Here is a 12,147-nt window from a genome sequence, read left to right as displayed (position 1 = left end):
CTGGGGTAGGAAGAGCCACAGGAGGAGACTGGGTAGCTCAAGTAGCCTCCCAGGGAGCGGGAGGAGAAGTTTCCAGAGCAGCAGCTGTAGGACATGTTGACAGGAGATGTGAGTTCAGCTGAGTTACAGTGAGAAGATCCTGAGTTTCATCTCTACCTCCTGGATGTGGCATTTATATACTGCTAGAAACAGGTGTTGAAATCCACTGGGGCATCATTTCTTCATTTGCATAGTATTAACTTAATTATCTTTTTTGTAATTGCAACTGCATAGTTTCCTACATATTGTATTTATGGGTGCTATGTTTTTTGTTATAACACAAAGCCAATGAACTATCTTTATGTCAGAATTGCTATGACTGCTTTGCATTAATGAATGTTCCATCATCTCCTGGAATGCCTCTCTTTTTCTTCCTGGTATTCACTGCATATGTATCTGATTCTAGTTTTGCAGAGGTATGAGTTCCTTTTAAGGGTGGGGATTTAAATGTCATCACATTATTTTATTTAGTTAAAGGCATAGCTTTGGCTTTGCTAAAAAAAAAAAAAAACTTAAAATTTGAACCTACTTGTGATCAATAACTACATTCTCCAAAATTATTTTTCAAGTGTTAAATTTAATATTAATGGAAAGGTAAAAAGGTATGTCTAGAGGGAACCATGGATGAGCATTTAGAATCAAAATATGAAAGAGTGAATTCTGCCTGTTTTTTGATTGAGTAATTTAATTTTTTGTTGTTGCATTGTATGAATTCTTTATAGATGTTGGCTATCAAGTCCTTGTTAGATGTATGATGTACAGATATGTTCTTCTATTCAATAGGGTATCTTTTGATTTTAGTGTGTTTCTTTCACTGCACAGAAGCATTTTAATATGATGAAGTTTCATTTGTTTTTATTCTCTTGTTTTCTTGCCATTGATGGGTGACAAAGAATCAAGTATGTCCCTGAATCCAATGTTGTGGAGTGTTTCCTTTGTTCTCTTCTATGTTTTTATGTTTTCAGGTCTTACAGTCAATTATTTTACTTTATTTAGAGTCATTTTGGGGATGGTGTGGATATAGTTTCGCTTCTCTCTTCTGCTTGTGTTTGGCTAGCTTCTTAGCACCATTTGTTGAGAAGACTTCCCTTTACCCTGTGCCTACTCTTGCTCCTTTGCCATAGATTAAAGCTATCAATTCTATTCCATTGTTTTGTATTTGTCTATGTTCATTTAGCACCATACTGTTTTGATTATTATAGCTTTTAAAGTATAGTTCAAAATGTGTGATACAACTGTTAGGGGTGATTTTTTTTTTTTTATTCCATGTGAATATTGTGGTCCCATATACATTGCAGTAGTGTTTATTCTATTTATTGAAGAATGCCACTGAAACTTTGATGGAGATTGCATTCTACATTACTTTCGGTAGTATGTCCATTTTTTTTTTTTAAAGATTTTATTTATTTATTTGTACAGAACTGGGGTATAGGCCAGAGATGCGGAGGGTGAGAGGATTCACTAGAGACAGAGCCGGGAGCAGAACAGGCAGATCGACGAAATACACTGCTGAGGGGAGCAGCGGGCGGATCAGGAGAGGTCTGCCTCGCCATGTGGTCGCCTCCAGGGCAGGCTGGGATCGAACTCATGCGTAAGTGGCTTTAGTTTCTTAGTGCAGTGCTTTAACCCGTTGCACCACCAGGGAGGGCCCAGGATGTCCATTTTAGCAACATTAATTCTTCCAATCCATGAGCGTGGATTATCTGTCCATTATTTTGTATCTTCTTTTATTTCTTCAACAATGTCTTACTGCTTTCATTATATGTCTTTTATCTCTTTTTGTTAAGTTTAATCCTAGGTATTTAGTACCTTTTATGCAATTGTAAGTAAGATTATTTTCTTGATTTCTTTCTCTTCTGGGTTATTCTCATGTAGAAATACAGCAGATATTTGTGTGTGGTTTTATAACAACACTTTACTGTACTGTATTATTTGTATTATTATTGTTTTATTTCATTTCCAGCAGGGCTTTCTGTGTTTAATATCATGTCAGCCACAAATAGTGAGTTTTGTTTCTTCTTTTTCAATTTGGATTACTTGGATCTTTCTCTTGCCTAATTGCTTTACCTAGGACTTCCAGTATTATGTTCAATAGTAGTAGTGCAAGTGAACATCTTTGTGTTGTACATGATCTTAGAGGAAGAGCTTTTCAATTTTCATCATTGAGAATGATGTTAACTGTCAGTTAGTTACATATGGCCTTTTGTATGCTAAGTTACTTATCCTCTGTTCCTATTTTTGGGGTATTTTATCATAAATGGATGCTTAATCATGGCAAATGCTTTTTCTTATTCTATTATACAGTCATATGATTTTTATCTTTTGTTTTATTGATGTGAATTACATTGATACAAAAAATAAAATTTTAAGAATTTTTCTTCCTATCTCTCAGGCTATGTATTAGATGCAGCCAAGTAAAAACACTACTACATTGTTTTTTTTTTTTTTTTTGAAAGAATTATTTATCTACATTAAAAAATAATGGTAGATTTTATATAAAAATGTTGACTGAGCTGAGAAAGAAAAGGCTTGAAAACATTAATTTATGGATGACCTTTTGTGTTTTCCAATGTTTTTCAACTCAGTAGTATGTGGAACCAACGTATATTCATTGTATATTTTAGATCCTACTTTTGCTAGCTAGCTAATTATTTTATGAGTTGCTGTTCAACTTGTTACTAATCATGCACTGGAGTCAACTTTTATTAATCATCTTAATAAGGAACTAGATACTCAAAAGCTATAACTTGGAATAGTAAGATTGATGCATCAGAAAACATCTTGTCTATTTGCTGTCTAAAAATATTTTTATTATAGTTTTCTAATAGAGAATGAGACATATTTGTATCCCCCAAAATGGGGAATATGCCCATGGTGATGGTTTACTATGACTAAAAAAGAATAGCATTTTTAAGAATGGAATAAAAATATATAATGTCTTAATGTCAAACATTTCTTATGAGCAGGTAAATGTATTTTCCTTCTCACTAGCAGACAACTTTTAGTATGTATTTAGGGTCACACTAGATGAGAATTTCAATTATTTTGTTATCTGAAATTATCTTCAATTCTGAAGCACTTATTCACTTGCATAGTATTTTAGTATACCATCTATTTTCTTTCTGAATTTTGCATTTTTATTCAATTGCCTTAGTAAGGAATTTAAATTTCATTGTTTTTAAGATAATCATTTTCTTTTTTCAGGTTAACTGCAAATGTTTCTCTTTATCATTGGTGTTATTGCCTGTGTGTGTGTAGATGTGGTATTCTTTGTATTTATCCAAATTTTAGTTCATGGCACATATTGACTTTGTTTTGGAAAATTCTCAGCATTTATACCTTAATATATTTTATTTCTCATTCTCTGCTGTATCTGATTTTAGGAATCCCAAAAGTGTGTTAAACAAAAAGTATGTTCAATCCTTTTTTCTGTGGTCAGTATTCTTTCACACACTTTTAAAAGGTTTATTTTTATTTTTTCTTTTTCCACATTAGTTTAGATAAATTGTTCCCTACCAAGAATGATTGCCTTTATTCACTCAGGGAATATTTGACAATGACTAGAAAGGCATTTTTGGTTTTTCTGACTCAAATATGGGATAGAGACTAAGAATAATACAAAACATCTTACTTTTCAAAAGAAACAAAGAGATATCTCATTATCTTCCCTAAAATAGTGATGGTGATGCTGCTAAGAAACCCTACTTTAGAAGGTTCTCATGATACATCCCTTTCTATGGACCTATAATTGGTCTAGTATGTGATCTTCTGTTGATTTTATTTATTTATTACCAGCTTAATGCCTGCTAGCTTTTGACTGTGTAGCAACATAATATAAAATGTTTTTAGAGAAAATTTGAAATTTGACATAATCTTTCTTCATAAATGATTTACTTCTGGATTTATAGGGTATTAAAGGGCAAATTATCCCACAGAGTTCTAAAGTTGGTAATATTCTCATAAGATAAATATATGTATATATACTCATATAAACACATATATATATAGTTTTAAGATTTTCTCCACAACACAACTGCTGTGAATTATTTTTTCACCTTTTCTAGACATCATCATATTACATAAGTATGATGAAATTATTTTATAGAATATGTACAAGTAATTACAGTAGGAGAAAATATCATCTGAGGTTGTCCAAGTCACAGATTATTCCAACTTTTTCAGTACTTGAATGGGAGAAAATAAAATCAAGGTTTATTTTGTTTTAAACACAAGTGATGAGTGGTAGATGGATGGATAGATTGGTAACCTTCACATTTGTAGCCACAATTCTCATTGCAACATCATATAATCTGTTTAATTATTCACATAATATATATGTACATGTGCATATATATCATATAGATAAGTATATGCACATATATAAAATATTGACATTTCTCTCCATCCTTTCTCTGTGATCACAGCTCCATGCACATGATGTTTGGCACCAGGAGCCTGGCAGGTGCCGGCAGGTGACCATCACTGTAGAGATTTGCATTCAGTTAGCGAATGCTATGGACCAGGTTGCTGGGATAGGAAAAGCCACGGGAGGAGGCTGGGTATCCAGATTATTCACCTATTCAGCACTAGAAGATTCCAAAGCAGCAGTGTTAGAACATGATGGTAGGAAGCATGCATTCAGTTAAGTGACAATGAGAAGATTCTGAAGTTTAAGTTTATCATACAGACTGGGTGATTTTTTTTTTTTTAAAGATTTATTTATTTGTGCATACAGAACTGGGGTACAGGCCAGAGGCTCAGGGGCGGCGAGAGGCTTCACCAGAGACAGAGTGGGGAGCAGAACAGGCAGATCTACGAAGTACACTGCTGAGGGGAGCAGCGGGCGGGTCAGAAGAGGTCTGCCACGCCATGTGGTCACCTCCCGGGCAGGCGGGAATCGAACTCATGCGGAAGCGGCTTTAGATTCTCAGTGCTGTGCTTTAACCCGCTGCACCACCAGGGAGGGCCCTGGGTGATTTTTATCTGTCCATGAGGGTGGCAATACCAACTCATTCCTCTCACTTTTGCTTATCCTTTTCTACATGTTGTGATTCACTAATAATGTCTATAAGTGCAGTTGACTAGTTTCCCACCTAGTATATTTATGGGTGCTATAACTTGTTACAGCACAAAGCCAATGATTATTGCTAAATCAGAAATTTTAGGACAATTTGTCAATGATACTCATCTATTAAGGCCAAGAAAGTCTTGTTTTTATCCTTGGCCATGACACCATGCAGATCTGTTTCGGCTTTGTATTGGAATTCATTCTGCCTCTTGTCTGCTGTGCCAAATCATCAGTGACATAGGATTACTTTTTATAAGGATGCCTCTGATGATTGAGTCTATATGTCATCACTGGTTCACATTCTCCAAATTTATTTTCCACCTATCATATATTATAATCCAGCACTACTCTCATGGAGAGAAAAAAATGGGACATGATGAGACATGACTGCAAATGAAGAACCAAATATTTAAAGACCAAGTGATTCAAGAAGATTGGGTAGAATCAGAGTTAACAAGAAGTTGATTTGGATCCGTGTGAAGAGGGGTGGCAGTAAAAGAGGTAATGGGGACATGGAAAAAGTGAGAAAAGGCAGGAATTTCAGTTCTTTCGCCTTCTTAGTTTTGGCCATGAGTTTTTTAATTAATGTAGATGTCATTAAAAACACACTGTCAGAAAAGGAACATAGTTTATGTATGGTCATATAATTTTATTTGCACCATTCAAATCTCAGGCTTAACACTGCTTAGGCTAAGTGTGAGTTTTGTGCATTTTCAAAGTTAAATTCCTTCAACTATATACAATATCATTTAACACCTGTTTTATTTTGTCTTGTTTTTGAATATTATTAGAACTCAGTGTTCATTTTCCAATGGGTTCATTATTTCAGAGAAATTTATGCTAAAAAACATGCAGAAATTCCTTAGATGGAAGGCAAGTATATCTTCAAGGACACATTAAATTTAAAAACAAGAATAGAGGGCTGAACACTGATTGAGAAACCTTCTACTATTCAGAAACACCTACACGTGGAGTGATAGTAACCTTTGTTTGGGTCAAGCTTTCATCAGCTCCTGAATAACAATGCTGCTGAGGTAGACACTCTGGATATGTATCTGTCTGTTTGGGGAGATAGCATTGTTCCTGCCCGGGCAGAAAGCAACGTCTTGAAACCAAGAGGCCAGTTAGTTTCAAGGAATAGGGCCATAGTGGGAGTTTAGTATTAACCTCTGTAACTAAACACAGAAAGAGGGAGCGTTCAGAAGAAGCAGCCATTGTATCAGGTTTTTGTTTTAACACATTAGTTTTGCTTTGGCAATTGTCTTTTTTTCTTTTTCTTTGGAGACAATAATCCTTCCAGGTAAGATTACTGAGATTTCTTTTTTATTTTTTTAACTTGTTAATTTATATACCCATTTACATTATTGTTCATTTGAAAACAGTGTTTACTTCAATTCACCCATACATCATCACCACAGTCCTCATGCTTCGAGGGACATTTCTAGCCTCTGTGTTCACTGTTTTCACTTGCTCGTCTTGCCAGTATTGTGAGAACTTCTTACAGAGGTGAGCTAACACCCAGTGATACACTCTTTGCTCAGAGTTACAGCCTACTCCTGCAAGCATAGACCATATTGCAAAGACTGGAAACAGCAACGGTTGGTGAGGATGTGCCAATAAACAAGACCTCACACTGTTGCTGGGAATGTAGACTGGTTCAGCCAATACAGGAAGTAGTACGGAGGTTTCTCAAAATATGAAAATTGGGTTTACCATATGATCTTGCAATTCCACTCATAGGTATCTATCTACCCAGGTAATGAAGAAACAGTAATTTGAAGTGATATACACATGCCTATGTTCAATGGGATATTACCCACTTATAATAAAAAGTTATACACTCTTGTCATTTGTGATAACATGGATGGAACTGGGTGGATAATGTTAAGTGATAAGTTAAAATTTGAAAGACAAACACTGTATGGTTTCCCTTAAATGTGGACTACAGAGAAACAAAACAAAGGGTCAGACTAAACCAATAATGTACTCTAGAAATCTGACAGAGCATTGAGGCCACTAACACCAGGAGAAGTAGAAAGAATAGTAAAGTGTGGAGGGTCCCAGTGGACTAAGGTGGAGGACTGTGGGTGCCTTGGTGGTGGGTGTGGTGTGGTATCATACACTGGAAGGGAAGCTCCTATAGCTCTAAATTCTATTCAGTGTTTTAACCCAATTAACCTGATCTTAAATGAAAAGATACAAAGATCTTTGCTCTTTATGCCTACTGACCTAAGTCTATCCACATGGCTTTAAAGAAGATTCCTTATATTGATGTTGTGATATTGTCTTTTCCACATCCTTAAGTAGTTGTTCGTGTCGATTGCCAGTGTCCATGAAACAGCAGTATCAACCACTAGCATCACCTTTGTTTCTTACATGAAGTGTATAGTCAGGCCAGAGAAGTATATCTAGTAGGAGTTTGTTGTTCCAGAAGTTGGAAAGCCTGCTAAGTGTTCAGTTTATGTCTTTTTTTTTTTTTCTGTAGTTGGAATACAAGAGATTTATTTATTGTATTATATTAAATTTTGTACTGATATGAATATACATTGATATAAAATAGATAAAACAATATTATTTCATATAACATTTGACCAAAAGTTTATAAAGTATTTCAGAATATTTAGTCATTTAAGAAACTGTGGGCCCTCCTTGGTAAAACAGTGGGTTAAAGCCCAGCACAATGAAGCTATGCACAGCCACTGCAGCACGAGTTCAATCCCCGGCCAGGGAGGTGAGCACATGGCACAGCAGACCTTCCCTGTCTCACCCGCTGCTCTCTTCATCGTGTATTTCAGTAGATGTGCGGTTCTGCTCCCACTCTGTCTCCAGTGGATCCTCTCATCCCCCCCACCGCATACCCCAGTTCTGTATGCATAAATAAATAAAATCTTAAAAAAAAAGAAAATGTGACCAAGTAACACTGTAGAAAACTGCTTTAATAGTATGAATTGGAGGAGATGAATCCCAAGATTAATGTACTCTAAATCTCAAGATATCAAAAAATGAATAGATGTCTATATATCTAACCTGATATTCCATGGTTACACCAAACAATTGTAACTTGATTTTTAATGATTCCCTAAACACAGTATCTTTATATTGCTCTGTTTTGTTCATTCAATTTGTTTTATTCAAATTTCTCCTTATTCTCTCTCACATCTCTTCTTAGTCTCCACGTGCCATACAATTTTTGGTTTTCTTGGTTTTCTTATTGGGCTAGAACCTGCTGTGGACCTTCATTCACAGTGAATGAAGACCTTGAGTCTTCAAGCCCTTATGAGTAAAATAAAGCAAGTAAAATAAAATTATAGAGTTTATTAAATATGTATTTCTTATGATTCTTATAGAATTATGAAAATGAATGGGAAGGAAACATTTTTGAACAGTTTTCTTTGCTTTTCACAAATATAGTGTCTTCCTTTTTAGCCTTCCAATTATTAGCATGCTACTTACCATAACACTTTATTTTGTTCTTCCTAAAACATATGACTTATGAAATAAGAGAGATGCAACATACACCATAAAACAAGACATCTTTGAAAGTGTATAGCTCTAGGAATGAAACAATACTTTTGAACGTCTGAAAAAGTCATTTTGACCAATCATGCTTAGGTTGAGTCGTGGAAACAAGAAAGTAAAATTACATCACAAGAGTCTAGTGGATTCTCACGGAGGATAACCGACTTCCTGGTTACACATTCAAATGCATAAATTACATAAGAAGTGAGATGATGCAATCAGATTCTATTTGCCACCCAACACTGAGTGAATCAAAGAAAGGTACTTTAGTTAATGTATAAAACTTTCCATATAACCAAAATTTTTTCCTGCTCAGTTATATATTCCAAATTAATTTTTTCTTTAGTTTTGTGACCAAACATGAAGATACCATATCTGTGAAAGAAATGTGTTCTGTCCTCCTCAGAGTCTATCCAAACAATGTAAGACTTCTGGAAAACAGGAGTGCTTAAGAAATGAATGTTCAAACTCCCAAGTAAATTAATTCAAATGGACCAATCAATTCAATTTCCAAAGAACTCCTTGAAAATTATAGTGATTTAAATCTATGTAACTCCTCCCCCCCCAAAAAAAAACACACACACACACAATGAAAGCAAGTCTTACCAATTTAAACTAATAGTAAAATGAGAGAAATATCTGGAAACCAAATGAATGATTTCTTCAGGTCATATTCATTTGGGTTTTCATCTATGTTTTGAATAAAGTGGATGGAAAAATCTCATTAAATCAGGAATACCCTTTTATTGTTTATTAGCATGAATTCCATCAATTGATTTGCTAATATATTTAGTTAATTCCACTAATTTATCCAATAGAATGAAACATCAAGTTAATAACTGTTAAAACAGTTTTGGGGCAAATATCTTGTTGCAGATAGAAGGTGAGGAGCTCATAACAGAGTTTCTCCAGAGCATCATTAAGATAACTGAGTCTCTGTTCAGAACATATTTGGTCATATTGCTCAAAAAGTGTGACCATCAACAAGTTGAGTGATAGAAGCCAAATGCACAAGCTGATGTGTAACACAGTGACTCACAGCTCCTACCAGCAAAGTGGGTTGGAAGCCAGAATCTGGATCCATAGCTCAGGGAAGAATATCCAGTCTCCATACCTCATGGAGCTGAACCTACAGGTTCAGACCTAGAAGGTAGAGTTTTCTGGATCAGTAGTACAGCAAGCTACTAGACCCACAACCCAAAGAGGTTGACCTGCAGGGTGTGCAGCAGAGGAGGTCAGAAAAGAAAATTAACAACAAAAGCAATCACTGTATATGACCATCAATGAATTTATTAGATGAAAATGAAATAACTCTTCTCAATTTGGAAAAATCGAACTACAAATTTCCAAGTCCAAGAATGTTTTCAATGTTATTATAAGCTATTAAATTAATTATAGAATTTTTCAGATAAAATCTGTCAGCTTGTATTTGGGGCCAGAGAAAAGGTGAGAGTACAGTAATCAGATTACAAAGGATAACACTTTCTGTAGGTGATGAAAAGCGTATGAAGAAAGGCAATAAAGATATTGAATAATAAGTGTAGACATATAATTAAATGATGATTGGAAGCCAGATCCACAGGTGAGTAGAAGCCAGATCCACAGGTGGTTGCTTAACAAGGCGACTGGCAGGTGCCGGAAGTCAGGGAGACTGGGCGGCAGACTCCAGAGCCGAGGCTCAGAGAGGGGAACCCAGGGACCCCACAAGCCAGGGGCCTGAAGCTACTGGGCCCACACCCCACTGAGTAGGAGCTACTAGATTGATACACCTGGGAGCAGCTGCTGCTGGGGCCGCAGCCCTGATTTCCAGAGTAAGCCAAGCCACAGGGGCTACAGACAGTAGTGGGCTTGGGGCTGGAGCAGGGCACCGCGCAGGGGCTGCAGGCAGCAGAGGGTCTGGGACGGTAGCAGGACACCCCGCAGGGCCTGGGGGATCTGGGGCGGAAGCAGGACAGCCCACAGAAGCTGAAAGGCCTGGGGCGGGAGCAGGAAGGCAGGCACTGGCTGCAGGAAGCAGAGGGCCTGGGGCGGAAGCAGGAAGCCTGGCAGGGGCTGGACACCACAGGAGACACCCGGCAGCTGGAGGGCTCACAGCAGGTCTCCTGGCAGCCAATGGAGAGAGGAGAGCCCAGCTGGGTGGTGCTGGGAGAGGCCACGTCAGAGCTGTAGACCACGATGTTGGGGAAGGAAGAGCCACAGGAGGAGGCAGGGTAGTTCCTAGTGCCCCCAATGGAGGTGGAGTAGAAGTTTTCAGAGCTGGAGAAGTTTCTAGAGCAGCAGTTGTTGGACATGTTCACAGGAGATGTAGGTTCAGTTGAATTGCACTGAGAAGATCCTGAGGTTTAATGTCACCTCTTGGACTGGAGCATTTATATACTGTCAGTGAGGGAGTGTCCTGCGTTACAGGCCCTGTCCTGGCACGTGGGCACCTCATCCGCATATGTGTAAGTCAGTAATGTTTTCTGTAATTGCAGGTGTATTCTTATGAGCATCTCATTTTCGTTGGTGAATTCACCGAGTTACAGCTCTAAGCCCATGGACTCTACCAGTCTCAGATGCGTGACTCATGCAATTAGTGACATGTAATCAAGGCAGGAAAGCCCATGCTGCTCTCTTTGACCAAGACTCCTTGAGCATTTTGTGTATGTTGCCTAGGAATGCTTACACTAAGGGAGGGATGGTAATGAAGTCACCTTTTCTCATGCCAGTGGTATAGAGATACTTACTTTCCCAAAGGGATGTTCTTTCTCACATTTTATTCAATTTCTTAAATAATTCTTCATTTTGTATCCTGTCTTTGACACTGCCTTATGTTGCTTCTCAGATGCATTGGAAGGGAAGGTAGATAGGGAAGACGGAAGAGAAACAAGATGGATCACACTGCTAAATCAGCACGTGTTTAGAGGCAAAATGAAAGAAGTGTTAGCATCCAACAGAAATTCTGTGGATACTAACTTATGCATCTGAAAAATCTCAGAGTGAAATGCAGTCGGACACCCAATGCAAACTGGGACTGCAGTCAACCTCAGATAAAACAATGTACTGAATTTTAGGCTAGAATATTTGTAGCTCTTTGGAGCAGGCACAGATATTTTTTTTTCACTTTCATTATTCCCTAGGTGACACCATGGGATGTCTGTTCACATAACTTTACATTGTATTAAGTATTTCCAGCAATTTTGAGATGATAGAAAGCCTGTAGGAGAATATATGTGAATTATATGCAAATACTGTGCCATTTTATAATATGGATTTGAGCATCGTTGGCGTGTGGTGAGCAGAGGGCTCGTGGAACTTCACGTGCTCCGAGGAAATGGGGGAGCAATGCTCCCGAGATCAGAGGATATTACTAGTGACTGCTGTGCGTTTTCAGTTTCTTTGTAATTCAAATAAAACCAGGTGGAGTGTCCACATAGCCTCGGACCTCTGTGCGTGTCCTGTCCCTCTCGTCATCTCCGTTATCCACTTGCCAGAGATGCTCCAGCACTGGAACAGCCCTACCGGCAGGAGCTCTTGGGGGC

General features: G+C 37.4%; 2 protein-coding genes across 2 annotated transcripts in view; both read right to left on the bottom strand.

Moving 5' to 3' along the window:
- The window catches only part of LOC101624157 (keratin-associated protein 13-4-like), a 1,404-nt gene extending 1,309 nt beyond the window's left edge, over positions 1 to 95 (bottom strand). The window contains 1 exon segment of the mRNA XM_012730742.1: positions 30 to 95. Coding sequence (XP_012586196.1) covers positions 30 to 95 — 66 coding nt within the window.
- Positions 96 to 10,239: 10,144 nt separating this feature from the next.
- LOC101623927 (keratin-associated protein 13-1-like) lies at positions 10,240 to 10,917 on the bottom strand. The gene has a single exon (XM_004675500.1). It carries the CDS (start codon positions 10,915 to 10,917, stop codon positions 10,240 to 10,242), a length of 678 nt encoding a protein of 225 aa, XP_004675557.1.
- Positions 10,918 to 12,147: the final 1,230 nt, after the last annotated feature.

This window comes from Condylura cristata, unplaced genomic scaffold (assembly GCF_000260355.1).
Source record: "Condylura cristata isolate star-nosed mole 26May11 unplaced genomic scaffold, ConCri1.0 scaffold00003, whole genome shotgun sequence".
NCBI classification, from domain to species: domain Eukaryota; kingdom Metazoa; phylum Chordata; class Mammalia; order Eulipotyphla; family Talpidae; genus Condylura; species Condylura cristata.
This window is presented reverse-complemented; position numbering and strand designations above follow the sequence as displayed.